We start from the raw sequence: 19,419 nt of genomic DNA on the forward strand, positions 1-19,419 counted from the left end.
CGCAGGAATAAGTAGTAGGATTTAAGAGTGTAATAACGGACTGAAACATAAGATGGCAGCACTGCATGTACAAGGATGCCAGCTGCCGTTAAACCTCGAAGAAGAAGCTGTGTCCGGTATTGTAGCTGTGTCCAAATTCAGGAACCGCATCCTCCGGTGCCCGCATTTGGAGGACGATTACGTTACAGCGACACGACAAAAACTGTCCAAATTCGAAGACTCTGACAAATGCGCCCTTCATTTCCCCAGATTTGAAGGATGGGTCGGGTGTATACTTCGTGGCCCAACCTATCCCAGAACTCATAGCGCGGCCCTGCTCAGTTTCCAACAATGGCAGCAGCTAGTTAGTTTTAATATTACTCTTATTATTCTTTCTGGGTCACAAAATAAATGTTTAACATATTTTCAGGCGAGAATGTAAATATGACTCTTTAAGCTTCAAATAACTGCTCAGTTTATCAAGACACCACATATTTTCAGAAGCGCTCCAACATTTTCGGAGAAGTCTGTTACCCACCAGCTCAAAAGCTAGCCGGGGTTCAAGGCTCACTATAGCCGGTGGGAACACCGGACTCCCGGCAAATCGTTTTCAAACCCACCGCCGTCTTTCGCTACTCAGGTTAAACATGATATACAAGTCACTTAGATAACTTAAAAATGTTATAGTTTGGCTTTTTTCAGTATTTTATTTGTTCCTGAGTAAATCGGTTTGGCTGAGATTAAAGTTAGTTTTTACACAGCTGAATAAACGTCAAGCAGACAACTGATTATCAGAAGTGTGAGATGCTCAAGAATATACTCCGGTGTCCTGTTATATTTTAGATAGCAAGGAGCAGACGGCTGAGTTTATTAAACTTCACCGAAACAATCTGCAAATTTCATTTAAATTTAATAAACTATCATCTTGTCTTTATTTTTAGTTAGCACATAGCTTAAACACTTAAAGCTGTAAGCTAATGATAGTTATACAAGAGCAGATGCATGCTGGTGCAATAAGCTGCAAGTTTTACGTCCAATGGATGCATGACCTGATTAGTCAACTAATCGCAAAAATAATCGGTGACTAGTCGACTATCAAAATAATCGTTTGTAGCAGCCCTAATAGTCCTTGAACCATTGGCTATAACAGGCAAATATTTGTAGGCTTCCAATGGGACCAGATTCACATGAGTAACACAAACGCATGCAACTGATCCATGAATGCACCATAAAAGCACTTTGAGTACTCAGTAATAGCAGAAGTCTGGTATATAGGAGTCCGTTTATCAATCACCTTTATCAAATATCAAACCAAAAGCCAAGATATACGCAAAAGCGGTACATCTGTACTATAACACATAGTTTGTCAACACAAAGCAAAAAAAATGTGCAGGGTACATTCTGAGGCCGTCACATAAGCTAACTTGAATCAATACCAGAAATGAATAAGAGTGATACTAAAAAGTGGTTAAATGTGCCACATGCCATTTTTTCTCAGACGTTAAATACCTTAACTAGTTAAGAAAAGAAGGAAAGAGGCAAATTCAAAACAAACCTAATGTGCCTATTATTGAATTTAAAATCATTTGCATCACAATGTGATAAGAAAGTACAGTGGTATAATGTTTTGGACACGACTTATCATGTGACACATATCAGCATTGAGATAAGACCAGGGCTGTGAAGGGTTTACACAGTGACTACGAGAGAGGAGAAAGAAAGTGGATGATGGCATAGAGAAAAACCATTAATCTGTTCTTTCAAAGAGTCCCTTCTCATCTGTCTCCTCCAGTATACTGCACTGGCAAACACAAACCCCTTGCATAACAAATATACCCAAAAGCTGACCATTCAGTGATTAATTACTAAACTCTAACACTCAAAAAATGCATAATAAAGTTAGACCATGTGAGAATTTCTAGGGAAAACAACAAAACAATACAGAACAAACAAACAAAACAAAAATATTTTTTATTCAACACTCCACTGACACGGGAGTAAAATACCAAAGTTATACACTGAGGATTTCCCAACTGTAAATAAAATGTATACAATCGTTACATGGTTAATAAAATTCCCGTGTAAAGCAACAGAACAGCATGAAAGAAATGTAACGTGTCCTTGAACTTAATTACTCTCTGGCGCATGCGTGCCTAAACCTCACTGTGATCTGGCTTATCTGTTCGCTTTAGTCCCTCCCCTCCTTAAGCCCAAACAACAAAGTCAGTTTACAGTGTGATGGTCAATGAACTAGGCCTGCAGAACCATTTATACAGCCATGAGAGATTGCCATGTGGTTAATTTTTGTAACACTAGCAGGCTTTAGATGAATGCCAGACTTGTGTGGCTCTGAGGCCTCCAAGCCAATCACTGCAACCAGCTGGTAGGTTGTCTGGTAATTTTATTCTAGTTGTAAATTACTTGCCAGCACCACAGTGACAACAGCTACCTGGAGGTCAGTAAAATGAGAAACAACTAAGGGAAATCCCTAATGACAGGCAATTCTTTATATTTCCTCTGACCACCCACCATTTACGCAGTTAAAGTCAAAATTTCTTTTTTTTTCCCCTCGTATGGGAAAAGATGATCTGAAAGTTCATTACACATTTTCCAAATTTGATTGTGGTAAGTGGAACATTATGATTTTGATTATCAAACAGATGCAGTGACAGCAGTAACATATGAACAGATGTATACTTCAGTCTTTTTTGCTCCTCTTTCTTTAACAAAGTTATCTGAAACTTTCAGAACTATAGCCTATCAGTAGTCACCACCTACGACTAGAAAACAGCTTTAACTTCTGTTATAGTTGCGCTGCAAGAAATCTGTATCGAAATAACAACAGATAACAGATGTTACATCTGTTGTTGCCCTGATTGTGCCTCACATTTGTTTGTGGCTACAGAGCAGTTGACAAGGACACACCAGCTGTTTTTCAGTTGCAGTTTTAGAGAAAACGGGAAAACACCTTGAAGATTTGAACTAGCTTTTCATTTTAATTATCAGCCACACAAAATTGTGGTAATGATATTTCTTGTCGTTGTTTAATAGCGCTGGTTTTTTTCTCAACTGTAATGCGTAAATTTAACTGTAGCACTATTTTCGTACCAGACATCTGCACACGGGGTAACAGCTGGTTATCCTTTGACTGAAAGTATTTGACGTAGCAATGTCGTTGACTCTCGTTTAACATTACCTGGCCGGTCAACTACACGCATAAGCTCCTATTTTATGTCACAGTATCGGTTGGTATTTTTTTAGCTCCTTTAACAAGGTTAACTATCTCGCACCCGAGACTGTTTACTTTGGCTACAGGTGTGTGTGCTTAGCGTTATATCATAGCTAATAGTTATCTAACTGCAGCCTTATTGTAGCCAACGTACTGACAAACAATAACCTTACAGGTTAGTTCGACTTCCTTAAAATGATATCGTCAATGTTGTTCGCTGTAGCAAAACAAGACTTATTACCAAAAGCGCAGCTAACGTTACTCACCCAGTCAGTTGGCAGAGCAGCAGTCTTGCTGAACAAGCCGATGCACAGTGATGAGTCTTATGCAGCTCTTCCCCGAAATGTTTAACGTCAGCAACCTTGGATGACCAGCAACTTTCTGCAGAACCTGAAGCTGATGATAACTTGCTAGCTACCCAGACAAACACAAGACAAGGCAAAGTGTGACATACTAGCGTAAGCTACCTAGCTAACAGTTAGCAAGATAGTATGCGGTCTTCTCATGAACGACGCAGGCTCGCGTTAACAGCACCTTAAAACGGTCGAAGTAGCTAGCGAGCGACTGTGACGATGCAAAGTATCGATAACGTTTGTCTAACCCTCAGTTTTATCGAGATAACTTTCCATCCAACCCTGTTCCTCGCATAAAAAGCAGGAATGTCGCCATCGCTTACACGACTTAGTGCGCATGCGTATTCGGGCAATTCATCACGAATCCTAATTTACAAGATAGTAAAGATAAACGCTAAATAATGTTACTATATTTCATTTTGTTTGTTGTGAACCCGGTCACTATCCGGTGCAGTTATGATGAACTTCATTTGCCTACCTATTTTTTTTTCCATCACTTTAAGAAAGACCTTACGGTTGACGTGTCTATGACCGGTTCGTCCAACCAAGTCAGTCGGGGGTGGGGGGGATCTAAGAATGCTACGTGGTCAGTCCAGGGACCACCTTGCTGTTCTCCATATAAGACTACACTGCTACTTCTACCTGGTTTGTAACCAGAAGCACACAGTTGTACTAAAAATTAACAAGCATGATTGAACTGCAGTATTTTACACGCCAGAGAGCCAATACGGAATGTATGGAGAAAGAAAAAAAACAACCCTTTCAAAATTACACACTGAACGGCACAAGTGATGTCAAACCTACACAAGACACACACAGACAATTTGAAATACAATATCGCTTTTAGCAGAAAGAAAGTGTGGATCACTGGTTCTTGTAAACCGTGCAGTCTTGGGTTTGTTACACGTTTTGAGTGAACACAAAGATATTTTTGTAGTATTTGTGTACTCCAAAAAAGCTTATTTTAAATATACATTGGTATATATCAAAGAGATGATCGTTTTTCTGATTGTTTTGTGTTCGTTCTGTTTTATTGATTTTTTTCCCCCTGGTTTGTTTTCTACTTGAAATTTACACTATTAGAAATTCATGTTGCCTGGAAACTGTAATATTCCCTTCATTCATGTGCCTTCCAAATTTGATTTAATTAAAAAGTATCTATCTATCTGAAATCTTCTTTCATGTGCTAGTCCCTTCTGCATATTAAGTCTCAGACAGACAATTGCACAAACATCACAGACAATGTATCATACACAACCTAATGTAGCTACCTACATACGAAACTTCACTATGCTATATATCATATGCATATAGATGTTGTTGAAACAATGTACACACTCACCGTTCTTGCATAGGCGGTCTTTAAATCTTTGGCAAAAACATGTGCTATCCCATCCACTGATATACACCAAGATGGTTATCAATGACTCCACCTGCTGGACTTAATAAAGGAATGCCCCATTGTGTCTGCTATAGTTCTCAATGAAATATGCAGTGGAGAGTCATCTCTTTCCAAAAATTTATTTGACTCTTTAAGACAGACTGATTATGCAGTAATCAGTGAAATATGCAGATTATAGTTGTGTCATTGCAGGGACTGAACCAGTGAACAGCGAACACATTACATATTTTATTTTACACCGTGCATTTATTTTATGTATTTATTTTTGTTAATGTAATAACATAAGACATGTAACTTGGGATGCAGTGATACGATTTCAGAAATGCACATAGACTTGTTGTTCAAATCTGTACTCAACAAGCTCACACTCAGCAAAGTTATATGCAAACACCTGCACACACTCGAAGATGAAGGGGCATATATTTTAAGACTTGAGAAGAAGTGCATGATGAAAAAGCAACATCAAGGACTGCAGCAGAACACAAAATATAATACAAAGTAATGAGAAACATAATGAGGAAGTAAATGTAAGCGGACAATGAAGAGGGAGCAAATTTACAAGGGCATCATTATGCAGTTGGACATCGTTTCTGGAGGCAGTAATTCTAAAGCAGTGGTTTTCAGCTCCCCGAGGACTTCTTGTTTTAGGTGCTCTCTTGTCTGATTCAAATGATCTGTTTTTGTTTTGTTTTTTTGTTTGTTTGTTTGTTTTTCAGGCAGCTGCAGCATTTAATACTCATTTTATCAATTGAATCACATTTTTGGAGTGGAGATTGGAGGTCCTTATGAGAACCTTTGTGTTTTGAGAGTACAGAGTGATGGGATAATAAAATAATTCAAATCACGCAATAACATGAGCTTGTACTAACTTAAACAAAATGCACCTTTCATGGGTCAAAAGACCGTGATTGGTCAGTTAGGGTCAAATATGTGAGCTCTCCATTGATACTGAAACTGTGCCTGTAGTTGTAATGGTACAGGACGACTCAGCCAGAAATGTATCACCCACATCTGTTTCACACCAGCAATTGTTTCCTAAAGTTCCACACAAAATTGATATTGGTATATCAACAACTCCTGAAAAGTAGGGTGAAATATTTTTTTTCTTAAATAAATAAATAAATACAATGTATGCCACAGATGTTTAAACAACATGCAAAAATATTCTCCATTAAACTTATAACCCATGTGAGTCTTGGGTCGTTATGGTCTATTGACCAGTAATGTCACTTCACAAATAAAAGACTATTGGATTTATTTAATCTTGCATAATAGATGTCACTAATTACTGTATAATACCAATTTAACCTTGAAGCTCCCAGATCCGATTTTCAGTAAACGCACCAAGTGACTACAGGAAGTGTGGTGTTGTGTGTGTATGTTTTTCAGGCGGTGGTGTAGCGATTAAAGCTAGCTACAACAAAGTGCAACCATAGGAGCTAACGTGAAGCTAGACCTACACCAGTTTGTCGGCATGACGTCCCCGGCAAAGTTATTTGAAAAATATGTTGGGTGACATGTTTTAGTATCTTTTTTTTTAAATCAGAAAACGACCTCGCGGACTAAGCACTAGCTAGAAGGTAACGTCAACACTTGGAAGTACCAGCAACAACACCGCTCTTTACGCTAATTAGCTTGATAGTTTTTGTGGGATAATTTCAGGTAGTAGTTTCATTGCTGACAGTTTATATATCAAAACCAACACACTTAGTTTTGCGGTGCTTGTTTGTGTTGTCTTCGGTATCTGCTAATTTGACGTATGGGACATCTTACCAGCAGCAACAGCAGCTGGTGGTCATGGTGGTGTATGTGTGTGTTTAGGGAGGTGTTGTCTGGGTTCATGCAAAGTGCAACTTTCATATTTCTGCAAGGCAATGCAACAGCACTGTAAATTTGTCAGACGCGGCAATAAAAACAGGTTTTTGTGTTTGTTTGTTTTTGTGAATAAAAACTGAGCTGAAATATATTGTTAGCAATACAAGATAATTATCTTTTATAGGCGTTACAAATAATGATACACAGAAGATCAGACGAGTAGGTTTTACTGTTGATTGCAGTTTTCCATTTAACACACAGCCATAGACAGCTGTGTGGTTTGATAATAGAGAGTAATGGTGCAATCATTGAAACCGTTATATTTGAAATATTGTGTTAGACTTTAGAGATGACATAATTTTGACTTTACTTTCTGTGGTAGTAAAGGTCACAGAACAGATGTACACGTTTTAATCTGTCTGCCCATCTAAATCTGAATGCTGCTGGTCACTCAAGAGGGATGATAAAGGTGGAAATTTAATAATCTTTTCTTTAACATATATGTATGCATTCCATGATACAGGGCAGAAAGTTCCTATTATCCAGTTTAATAACCATTTGAATACAATTAAACAACCAGACCATCAAAGTATTTAACATGAAAACATACTCCTGCTTTTATCTGTGTTTTTCAGTTTATCTAATCCACCTTTCCTTTATTCCATAGTGAGTTAGATTCATATGCTTCTCCATGTTTTTTCTTTTTTTCACAGCTGAGTAGTATGCTGGACGTGGGAAAGTGGCCAGTGTTTGCACTTCTTCCTCCTGAGGAACTCCGGCTTATCCGGCAGGCTTGTGTATTTGGCAGTGCTGCAAATGAAGCCCTCTATGTCACAGTTAATGATGAGGTAACATTTGGAGTTTAAGCAAGGTTGCCTTCTTGTTCTTCTTTACGTGAAGCTGTCCTGAAGCACGCATAGAAGTCATTCATTTCTCTGTATTGATTTTTGAGTAGTTCTTGTTTTGAAGTGGATATAAAAATGCTCCAGGCCTTCTTGCTCTCTGCTTGATATGAGGTGCAGTTACAGGCACAGGGATAAGCAGATGGAATGAGGCTATCTTTAGCCATATGAGCTTAATGCCTGAGCCTTTGGAAAGGTGCAGTGCATGCCTAATCTTTCCACCCTTGCTTATTTGTTTGATGTTATGGAACAGCCAACTGTACCGTTAAATTGTATTTTGGTGGATTTCACTTTAAATTATGCCGTACATCACATTCAGCAGTCCCAGCATGAGCATGCTTGCTGCCGTTTTTTTTTTTCAGTCATAATTTTAGAAAGACAGTGTCTCAAATTATTATAGCCTGGTTTCAAGTGTAGTTAGTTAGTTAGTTTTAGTGTACCGGTGATCATAATTTGCAATTTGCCATCTTAGACAGATTAGATTAAGACAACTTCACCATTTTGTGATATAAAAAAAAATGCACAATAAATATGATCGAGTAATTCTTATTTGTAAATGTATATATTTAAAAAAAGACATTTTTAATGTTTTTTCTTTGCAGGTCTTTGCTTTAGGGACTAACTGTAGCGGCTGTTTAGGGCTTGGAGATCTTCAAAGCACTATTGAGCCACGCAGGATTGATGTCTTGTGTGGAAAGAAGATTGTGTCTCTAAGCTATGGAACGGGGCCACATGTGGTTATCGCCACTGCAGGTAATGTAGCTCCAAAACCGTTTTTTCTGTGTGTGTCACCAAGGAGAAATGTCTTCAGGAGGCAGAGGAATAAGATCACAAGCAAATGAGTCCAAACATGCAAAATGCATATTTTATTTGATATTTTATTTTTATTTTGTGCCACAATTGGCTTCATATTGTATCTAGTTTTTTAAGTGTGATTCTTTTTGGTCAAAGTGGACTTCTTGGCCAAGAGATGTGGTTGCATGCATACTTAAATTACGATTAAAAAATGCATTCAAACTGTTAAATTTCAAATACAAATTCAATTTTCACTCATTCCTGTTTGGAATATTAAATTAAAATGTCTGAGAGTTGCTTTCAATGTGATTATTGCATGCTTATTTATTTGGATAATTGATTGCACCTTTAACTTTGATTAAAGCAACATAAAGGTATCTGTTTTCCTGTAATATGTGGTAATGATTAACTAACTCCACATCATCTGAGGGAGGCCAGTCAGTTTGGTTTTTTTTTTTTTTTTTTATTTACATGTGGAAAAATCTTTGCTCAATCTGCATTTACAGTAAAAGAAGTTGCAAAAAAGTTAATTATGGATATGTTCTCGTGTACTTCATTTATACTGAGTCAATGCAACACTAAACTAAGTGAATCAAGGCATTTAATCAATATCTGTGATGTCTGATAAAAGTATGGCTGCTTAACTTGCAGTATATCATGTGAAATAGACTGCTTCTTATCTTTTAATGAAATATTAACTTCTGTGACAACATCAATAAACTTGCACTTGTTGCTGTGTAGATGGAGAAGTGTATGCCTGGGGCCACAATGGCTACAGCCAACTCGGAAATGGCACCACCAACCACGGGCTGACCCCTGCCCTGGTGTCCACTAATCTCCTCAGCAAGAGAGTGACAGAAGTGGCCTGTGGCTCCCACCACACTATTGCCCTCACAACTGATGGAGAGGTAAATTTTCCTCTACTTGCTTTGTTTCTGTTTAATCTGAGAATTTTTCTGGGTGGTGAGCATTCATCTTTGTGTTCAGGTGTACGCGTGGGGTTACAACAACTCTGGACAAGTTGGTTCAGGTTCTACTGCCAACCAGCCGACACCGCGTCGGGTCAGCAGCTGCCTGCAAAACAAGATTGTGGTAAACATAGCCTGTGGACAGCTCTGCTCTATGGCTGTACTGGACAACGGAGAGGTAACTGGTCACACCCATCTATACATGTTAACCATGATGAAGCAGAGAAAAACAAATTGGATTTCTAACAGTGTCTGAAATGAATTTGTGTTTACGCTCGATCTGAATGATGACAGCTTGAAGAACGGTCCTGGAGTGTGAGTGGAGACAGTATAGTTTAAAAAAATGAACGTTCAGTCTCTGTCAGAAGACCTAAAATAGTATTGCATTTGTTTTTACACACAAAATCAGAATCTGAATTTCAGATTTAATTTAACAAAAAACCCAAGAATAAAAGTACTGTGATGTTCCGCACACTTATTGATAACGAGGTATGTGCATGTCCCAAAATCGTCCATTGTTTCCAGATCTATGGTTGGGGCTATAATTGCAATGGACAGCTAGGTTTGGGCAATAATGGAAACCAGCAGACACCATGCCGAATCGCTGCCCTCCAGGGTGTAAACATTGTACAGGTAAGAGCTTAAAGAGGGATAAATCTAACAAAATATTGTTTTTGATTACTTATTTCTGTTTGCATGCATCTTAAATACCCTCTTTTTTCTTTTTTTCCAAACACAGGTCGCTTGTGGATATGCACACACGTTGGCACTGACAGATGAGGGATTTGTTTATGCTTGGGGTGCCAACTCATACGGGCAGTTGGGAACAGGCAATAAGAGTAACCAAGCGCTCCCCACTCCTATAAACACAGACAAGGAGAGGTTAGTACTTTGTTACTTTGTTCCCATTGTAAATTACCAGCAGTACTTTGCTACCATAATAGGTCACAGATCCCTAGAATAACCAAACGTCTCAAACTCGTACAAATTCTTACACTTGTGGTTTTATGCTACGGAGTAGTAAGGGACTGATTGTTGACTGTAAAAGAACTTTATTAGAGAAATGTTCACTTTTCATATGGGCCTTTTTCTGTCTTAAGTTCAAATGTATATCTAGATTTGTGATTTTTCTCGGTAGGATAGTCGAAGTGGCTGCATGTCACACCAGTCACACGTCAGCAGCCAAGACACAGAGTGGACAAGTTCTGATGTGGGGTCAGTGTCGAGGTCAGGCTGTAGCCAGTCCCCATCTCACACATTTCAGCAGCACTGATGATGTGTTCGCTTGCTTTGCCACACCGGCAGTCACGTGGCACCTCCTCTCAGTAGGTAAGAGTTTTATAGGACCATACGTTTTTAAGTTATTTGACGAACACGCAGAAATTCACAGTGAAATACTTATATGCCTATCCAGCTGTATATAATTTTTTTTTATCATTAGATTGTCACCCAACATGATTGCCTAACAGTAAAAGTTACTCCCCGTTATTTTTGTGGGAAGGGTGGTCTTAATGGCATCCATCTCTGTCGCCCATTTCAGCTGTTTCCTTGTGGGGTCAACTATTAGCTCCTTGGTCTTACAAACTTGCAGCTGAAGGTTTTTCTCCCTACACCAGTCACTTAGGTGGTTGATCTCTAACCGTCAAGCAGAGTCACCGTTTCGAGATCAAGTCCGCTACTGCTCTTTCGTCAGCGAAATTGGTGATGATTATGGGAACTTGACGAAGTGGCCACACAGTCGTAGGTGTAGAGGAAGTACAGGAAAGGAGGAAGCAGATGAGACTTTGTGGTTTACATGTACCACCTGTGGTTTGCCAGTCAGGAAATTAAGGATCCACTTGCACTGAGAGAAGTGCAGGCCAAGGTCACATAGTTTAATAGCCAGCCTGCAGAGTATTTGTAAAATTGAAAAAGAATCCCAAAAGTCAAACTTTTACAATAATTGAAGGATTTTTTTATTACATTTTTGACACTGACATTTACTTGTGTGTCCGGTTAGAGATAATTATGCAGTAGGCATTTTGTAAGTGGTCTGAGAAATAAACAGGAAACTCTGTTTGCACTTCATTTGCGACAAATGTTTATACAAACTCAACACAAACTGAAGAGCATTAACCTGTAACTGTGATAGCTTCATTTTTTTGTTTACACTCCAGTTAGGAAAGCTAATGTGATGAGCTAAATTTAAATATTGACTTAGCATTTAGGTGGACATTTTTTTAATGTTGGTAATATTTTATTGTCACCTGTGGCCTTAAAGAAATATCTTTTCATTCCCTATATATAAATACCTCATAGAACTGTCTTTTGAACTGAAATGTAAAGAGAAGTTGTTTAAATTTATGTTTAGCAAATTTATGTTTGTTTTTAAGAGCAAAAAAACCCCAAGACCAAATGCTTGTATTTAACAAAAAATAAAATAAATAGTAATAATAATTTTATGTTGTTGTTTTTTTGCCAGATGGTGATGATTACCTCACAGTTGCCCAGTCTTTGAAGAAGGAGTTTGACAGTCCAGATATTTCTGATCTGAAGTTCTTGGTTGATGGGAAGTGCATCCATGTTCACAAAGCTCTGCTAAAAATCAGGTACAGAAAACAAGAACATTCAGAGTCCTTTAGGTGATTCTTTATTTTTTTCTTTTTTTTTAAAAGGACAATGTAGACTCATTAACCATGGAAGTCTGGAAAAGCTAATCCAGTCTTGTGGCATTTTGAGCAGCTGGTGTGTGACTGGAAGGGTGTAACATGCAGTGTATCGTTATCTTTGAGTGCACATAATGATCTGTGGAATGGAGACAATGTCTGCAGCTCTTCCTTTCTATTGTTGGGCCACCACACTCTGACTGTTTAAAAAAATTATATATATGAATGCACAGTTTGCTTCTCTAACCTCTACTTTCATCTTGGTCACATGGGTGTATTTTTTAAAATCCAGACAACCAATTTAGTCACTGCAGCAAAAACAATGAGCCATCTTCGTGTGTAAATATATATAACAAACACTTAATTTGTGCTGGTTTCCCTATATTTAAACTTCATATGCTAAACAGTGTTTCCTTATCTTCCTGTTAAACTCACGGGGTAGCAAAGACAAGCCTATTGTTTCCCGTGTTTCTTTTTATAACCACACTTGAACACAGAGTATCTGCATTCCAGTCCCTTGCTCTTTTGCACCGTCAGTAGGAAGGAGCCAGACTGTCTGCAGCTTTAACCTTAGTCCACTGGCTCACACGAATATGCAACAGTGGAAACTGTCTGCTTGCGCAAGATCACATGCAAATTATATGTTTAAGATGCACCAGAGAGTGAAGATTCAGTTGTTTTTTCAACCGTGTCCTGAGAAGCAATGGTAGAGGCACTGTTTTGAGCCATCAGAGATTTGCAGTGTGGAGAAAATTGAAGCAAAAAAACAAATAAAAAGATAAATGGTAATTAGTGGTAATTAATGCAGGGGCTTATAAGGAATAAAAGGTATTGCACTTGGCCTGTATTAGTAGGCATAGTCAAAAAGAATCTGTTAAAAACAAACAAACCCAACAACACAAAAAACCCAACAATTTTTCTTCTATTCTTCTATCCGTCTACCCTTGTGGTTGTTTTTAACTGGTGGGTATTTAGATTAGATGCTGTTGAACACTAACAGGCATGGTATAGTCTCTGAATTCTAGGCTCCATGCTGGTAACCACATGCCTACCAATTCTGTGACCATGTGGACTCACCCGCTAAGACATTAACTTGCAATGCACTAAACATGTACCCTTCTAGCAGAATTCAAGGAACTATCAATAAGTAATTTCAACAGCAGAGTATAACTGCCACTACAACAGAAAAACATGTTTTCATTGTAATGTATGATGGTATAAAATATTGGAAGTTGAAGCTGCTTTTTCTAGTTCAGTATGAAATTTGTGGATTTTTTTTAAACCTCCTTTTTTTAGTTTAATTTAGTTTCTTGCTAATTTCCTTTTTTTCATTTGGTAATGCCGTTTCCTGTTGGCATAAGACTATATTTTGTCACCTGCACATGATAAAGTGTGATCGCCCATTAATTAAGTTAGTTTGAGTTAAACGGGCTTTTGTCACAAGTCTTCTGCTGTCTTTCTCGATAGGTGTGAGCATTTCCGAACACTGCTGAATGAATCTGACCAGGATGCTATAGAAATTCATCAGTTCTCATACTTGGTGTACAGAGCCTTCTTGGAGTATCTCTACACTGACACTATAAACCTGCCACCAGAGGACGCTATTGGTAAGGATAGACATGGATCACAGTTCTTTACAGCCCAGGAAATGCTGCAACAAGTCAGTGCAGAATCTCGAACACAATCACGTGTGTTTTTGTTTTTGTGTGTGCAGGGTTGCTTGACTTGGCCACGTTCTACCGAGAAACAAGACTGAAGAGGCTGTGCCAGGAAACGATCAAGAGAGGCATTTCTGAAGAAAACGCCATCACTCTGCTCTCTGCTGCTGTCAAGTATGAGGCGCGGGTAAGCTTATAGCCCCTGATACATAGTCAAAGCACCATGGTGGTGGAGGCGTGCACAGTAGCTAGTCAGTTATACTCCTCAGCACTGACCAGACAGCCCTCTTCATTTTTAGGACCTGGAGGAATTCTGCTTCAAGTTTTGTGTCAACCACCTAACGGCTGTCACGCAGACCCAGGCCTTTGCCGACATGGATCACGACCTGCTCAAGAACTTCATTAGTAAAGCCAGTCGCTACGGGGCCTTCAAAAACTGACTACTGGGCCCCTGTTGTGATGTATTCAGCACATTAAAGTTTAATCTCAGTGACGAGAGTCCATTCTAGACCAAAGTAAACACCCAGCAGATCAGCGCCTCAAACACGTGGCACTAAGGATGTAAATACCTGAGAGGTAAATGGTTTAAGGCCCCACTCACCAAGTGATTCTTCTTTGTTACCGTTCTGAAGCTAGCCCAAACACGGTGCTTGGTTGGAACATAGATACAGGTTTATGCCACTAGTCCTGTAACAAGCACACAATGCTGAGGCTGAATAAAAGGATGTGCCACACTGGTCAAGGTTTACCAAGACAGCCAGTACGTGGACATGTCACAGTAATCAGCTTGGACTGGATACCTGAAAATGCTGAACATACTAAACGTAATCTGTTGTGATAGAATTGTTTGATTTGGTATTTGAATCGTTTTTATCATGCTGCCCTTTTAACAGTTCCTAATGCAATCAGTATGTTGTAAGTTATCTGCGGTCAGCATAGACAGGATCTAAAAATTAACCAAGTCAGCTATACATGAACTCTTCACATTGTGCTGCTTTTCTTTGAAGCCTTCATTCTAAAATGTTCTGGATTTGGAGGCATTTTATGAGGGAAACACATGTAAAACTGCAACCTGTTTCCCCCCCATTTGTTTTTGTTTTTATCTGCTTTATGATTATATTTGTTAAGCTCTCATAACATATTTTGCCACTTTTTTAAAGTTTCAGTTATTCTTCAGTTCTTCATATACCAACTTGTGGTCTGACATTTGTGTTCACTAACTTTTGCACTTTTTTGCTGTAGAAAGTTGTTTTTCCCACCATATGCTGACTGATAGGAAAAGGAGCAGTGAGTGAAAAGAGAGCATGCTATTGCATGTGTACTTGTACAGTTGTTCAGACTAACCCTCTCTATGCAGCTGGAAACAAAGTGACTTTCACAAACGTGTTGAGTCTTGTGTACACTGTACAGTAGATGCAGCTGATTTTTTACAGCTGCATTTCATTGTATGTTTACAGATTTTTTTTGTTAATTGTGTTTTTGTTTTTTTAATTATTGCTATTCTTAACATATTGGCAGCAAGCTTCTGTTCCCTTTTTACAAGATTTTTGCTTTTTTAATATGCATCTCTGGATAGTAAATAGTTGTGCCAACTCACTTCGTTGGAGCTCAAGTCTAATAAAGGGCCTCATGGTCTTTAAATGCAGTTACCAGATAATTACATCAGGAATTCCCAAATCTGCTTAAATGGATATAACTAAATGTGATCACTTAAACAAGCTGATTGGAATGTTTGTTTGTTTTTGTTTTCTTTTTTGGAACTTTTTGGTAATGTTTTTAATTTGTGTGGAAAGCTAGCTGCAACCTGCTAACTTTGGCACTAATGGGAATATAGGAAAATGGCAATTATAAATACATATTAAAACAAATAACAACATATGTTGTTGAGGGTGTTCTTAAAAAGCTCTTGTCATGTCATTACCATGCAACTGCTTTAGAAACATTTGACATGAAGTAGTGTTTTTGTTTTGTTTGTTTGTTTGTTTGTTTTTTGGAGGGTGAGAGTGAAATGTATGGAAATGAAAGTGACGAATTTAAAAAATAAAACATGCGTTACTTCATGTAAAGTTGTAACATTGCAGGTGCCATTAACCAGTAAGTGGCTGCTATGATATCAACATTTTAAGACACGCACATGCAGTGCACTTTGGCTCTTCATCTCCACCAAGAAGCGGAACAGGCTCATTTTCGCTTCTTCCTGCAAGAGAGAGTCTAACATCACATGTGCCTGCGTGTTTCCTGAAGGTATATCTTTAGTACCATATCATCAAGTGAGATTTCATATACCTTCCACAGAATAACAGGATGTGGTCAAAATTAAGATGCCAGACAAGTTGGCAGAATCAAGTTTAATAGAATTTGTTGATTTTTTTATCTTGACACAACTCTACCCGACAGAAAATGTGTTTGAGGACATGTTATGATGAAAGGCAGAGATTCCAGTTCAGTTACTTTATCCCACCTGGTGGCCACGGAACAAATGATGTTCAATTTATTTCCGCATGGCTTTGAGGATCACTGTGATTGTCAGTATGACGATTATTTTGCGTCACGATCCTGCTGCCAAACCACTCATGGAAATTCCAATATCTCATAGGTTCCATCCATGACATTTAAGTTGTGGAATTACTAAAAGGTACTTTTCTTTTTTCATGTGTGTGTATTTGTGTTGAATTAACTTTACACCTTCCAAAGGACTTGTACATCATGTACAATTACTCAACGTGGTTTTGCACAGAATGAGGAAGGACGTGCAACAGCTAACAGTAACTGGCCCTCTGCCATGTACAAATCCTCCTTTACTGAGGCTAAATGCCATTTTAATTTCTGAATTATTTTGGCATGATATGACCCTCTGATTAGATGAATACCACATGGAATGAAGCGAAGAAAGAAAAGATTTATATAAAAGCAAAAAGTGAAGGACCTCAAAATTGTGCCTTAGTAGATGCCTGCACTTAATATCATTTCCACTACTTACTTTCAGTAGTTCAAAGTAAAGGGTAATCTACAGTTTGTTTACTTTTCCTCTTATAGTCTACTTGGGGCTAAAAAATAAAGCAGTCTCTCCAGTGATGTATTTTGTAAGTGGAATAAGCTGTTGGTTTGATAGAGCTCTTTAACTTGTCAAAGGGCTTTTTTTCAATATCAGTTTGTGTGGTTGGTTCATCTACCCACTTTGTTTACATCACAGTTGTAAAATTACACACTTTTTGTACATCAAATCCTTGCTGCAGCAGAATGCTAGCACTTTCTGATAAGTCTTGTGACTTAGCATCTGAGAAACCTGTTTTTAAAAAGAAAGAAAGAAATGCAGGCAGGCCTTTGCCCTAGAAACAACCCAAACACCACTCTGCATACCTATTCAGCCATGCAAAATAGCTTGTTCTATTCAAGCTTGCAATAGAGTTGGGGGGGTTTTTACCCATGAGCCAAATTAAACGCTGTGGTTTTATCAGCTTCCTCCCAGTAATGGGAGATGGCTATGAGGTTTGCAAATGAATAAAAACACAGAAAATTGAAAATGGCAAATAAAATCTCTGTGCACTGCTGAGAGTGTTACTTAGTTCATACAATGTCAGGACCCCAGTAATACTGGTTTTTGAATCTCTTTAATACTCGTACTTGCAGTTTTCTTGCATGCAACACTGTTTAGTTAAATTTAGGACATACAGTGATTGCACGTGACACTGTGCTGGATTCAGCATGTAGCGGTTAATGAAGAGCTGTAGGTTGGTTGATAAACAATCAAGCCTCAAACGCTTTTATATGCAAGTTGTTCACTGTCACTTCATATTCTGCTGCATATTGCATATGTATAAATCTTGACGGTTTGAGATTATAAATTTAGCACTAGAAAGACTGCTAACTTTAAAAAAAAGACATGGGTTACAATGACTTTATTTTTTCAGTACAGTACAGGCCACTGTAAGTTTCAGTGAGGGCAGGGGTTGGTGGGTGGGAAGTACTTGTTTTACAAAGTAGACGAAAGCTTTAGCTGATAAGGCTGCGTGGGGGAGCATGCTGCCCTTCATTCTGCCACAGACCTACTGCAAACTGTGTATTCTAATATCAAAGCTGGCATGGTTCAGCATACGTAGGAAGAAAAAAATTTCCCAAAAAGATGACGATTATGATAATGAAGTTGTAATTACCATATATTTCGCTTACATCATGCAGGCACTGGGGAAACTTCTTTCTGGGCGTGCTTTGATCATCCACTTAGCCTGATAAGACATTTGTCTTGAAAAAAAGGTTTTAAAACAGTTTCAAAAAATATGTTTTTAATGTGACAGAATGATTGTGTACTTGTTCAGGTTTGTTGTGCTGGGATGCGTCAGTGGTTTGTGTATATCCACTGCAGTTCTGCTGTGGTTTAACGTACTTGTAGATGGCATCACAGCGTTTGTAAAGTCCCTGTTTCCAGAGAGAGAGTGGAACACAATTAGATGAAAGCCGTTTCACTCTCAGACTAGCCACTCATCAGAATGCGCTCTTGCTGAGACATTAGACATTATTTTCTTTTGGATTGCTCTCTTTTCAACTTGAGGAACTCAGAAACAAAGTTTTGTGGCTTACAAAATGTGTTATTTTAGATATTTTTTAAAGACTTTGAATTAAAACGTGGCCAGGCTTTCTGATTTGGATCATTGTTTTCAATGTATTCTAAAATGATACAGCAATTTAATGATATTTAAACGTCACTGAAGTGAGCCCTAGTCTCTATCTTTTGATTCACACAGACTTTAGGCTTGTGATGTGATGTGATAGACAGTTAAAAAATAAATTCAAGTGGTATTTAATTTTTTTTAATTTTTTTTTTTACAACATGTGGTTGTCATTGCTACTCCTGACCACATTATACAACAACAACACGTGTCATAAAACTGCTTTTATTTGAAGACTTGGCCTTGGGGGTGCCAGACAATTTCCTGGCATTGTGAGAAATTTAACAGTCCAGGGACTTCAGGCGCATGTTTTTGTTTAGTGACCACATACTTGCATGTGAAGAGCTTGTTTTTATGTGCTCCATGGAACAACTTTGAGAGGGAAAGACAATAGTACAGGTTTTTCTATTTTCTCGCACATTGCATTCTAGCCTTGATCATGTTTGCTTTGTGGTAGGCTGACAAAGAGACGCACGCTGAGTCATAGAACAACCTCTTGTTGGACTATTTTTGGTAGCTCTCAAGTCTAAATTAACCATCTTTGGGTTCTGGGTCATGTTTTTGTCAGTAATATCAGGAAAATGTTATGGTAACAGTAACGAGCGAAGTAGGTTATCTTGTATTTGCCTGAGTGTTTTGAATTACAAAGAGTACATCTGGCAGAAAAACAGTTGCTTGATCTCACAGACAAGCAACTGTTTACTGGCAGGAAAACTAACCAGGTACTCAGTTTCCTATTTGACACAGTAGAAGCCAACACAAATAGACTCAAAGGGTTTATAGCATTTGCTCACCACAGGCCTGATCAAGGGGCTGAGAACTCTTTTAAGGTGCCTGAGAACAGTTCTAAACTGCACATTCCCCTGTACTAAGCTACTTCATTCACAACACATACCCCAATGTTTTTTACTGACTGCCAAGGAGAGAGTTCCTGCAAAAGGATAGCCAGAATGTCCCAAGAAGAGAAGGTTGTGTCCATGGAGTGACAGGGGCAGGAGAAAAAAAA

General features: G+C 38.4%; 2 protein-coding genes across 3 annotated transcripts in view; one reads left to right on the top strand and one right to left on the bottom strand.

Moving 5' to 3' along the window:
• The window catches only part of fndc3a (fibronectin type III domain containing 3A), a 47,549-nt gene extending 43,449 nt beyond the window's left edge, over positions 1-4,100 (bottom strand). The window contains exons 1-2 of one of the 2 annotated variants that reach the window (XM_013911592.1): positions 4,040-4,100; positions 3,475-3,622 (exon numbers count right to left, since the gene is read on the bottom strand). The gene's annotated coding sequence lies outside the window, so the exon portion shown is untranslated. Of the gene's footprint in view, positions 1-3,474; positions 4,011-4,039 lie in introns of those variants that run through there. The other variant, XM_013911593.1, reaches the window with a different exon arrangement.
• A 2,209-nt stretch (positions 4,101-6,309) lies between these two features.
• rcbtb2 (regulator of chromosome condensation (RCC1) and BTB (POZ) domain containing protein 2) lies at positions 6,310-15,391 on the top strand. Its single transcript, XM_005735969.1, has 12 exons — positions 6,310-6,543; positions 7,492-7,626; positions 8,283-8,433; positions 9,217-9,383; positions 9,463-9,621; positions 9,969-10,076; positions 10,183-10,325; positions 10,582-10,772; positions 11,905-12,031; positions 13,556-13,695; positions 13,803-13,933; positions 14,046-15,391. The coding sequence occupies exons 2-12, from the start codon at positions 7,501-7,503 to the stop codon at positions 14,184-14,186; spliced, it is 1,584 nt and encodes a 527-aa protein (XP_005736026.1). The 5' UTR covers positions 6,310-6,543; positions 7,492-7,500; the 3' UTR covers positions 14,187-15,391.
• The last annotated feature ends 4,028 nt before the right edge of the window (positions 15,392-19,419 follow it).

The sequence above is a fragment of the Pundamilia nyererei genome, unplaced genomic scaffold (genome assembly GCF_000239375.1).
Source record: "Pundamilia nyererei isolate P.nyererei 1_Seehausen unplaced genomic scaffold, PunNye1.0 scaffold00066, whole genome shotgun sequence".
NCBI lineage: Eukaryota > Metazoa > Chordata > Actinopteri > Cichliformes > Cichlidae > Pundamilia > Pundamilia nyererei.

Coding starts and splice junctions, on each gene's coding strand:
- rcbtb2 (XM_005735969.1), top strand. CDS start 7,501: ATGCTGGACGTGGGAAAGTGGCCAGTGTTTGCACTTCTTCCTCCTGAG. Junction 9,384..9,462: donor CCCTCACAACTGATGGAGAG/GTAAATTTTCCT, acceptor CTTTGTGTTCAG/GTGTACGCGTGGGGTTACAA. Junction 13,696..13,802: donor GCCACCAGAGGACGCTATTG/GTAAGGATAGAC, acceptor TTGTGTGTGCAG/GGTTGCTTGACTTGGCCACG.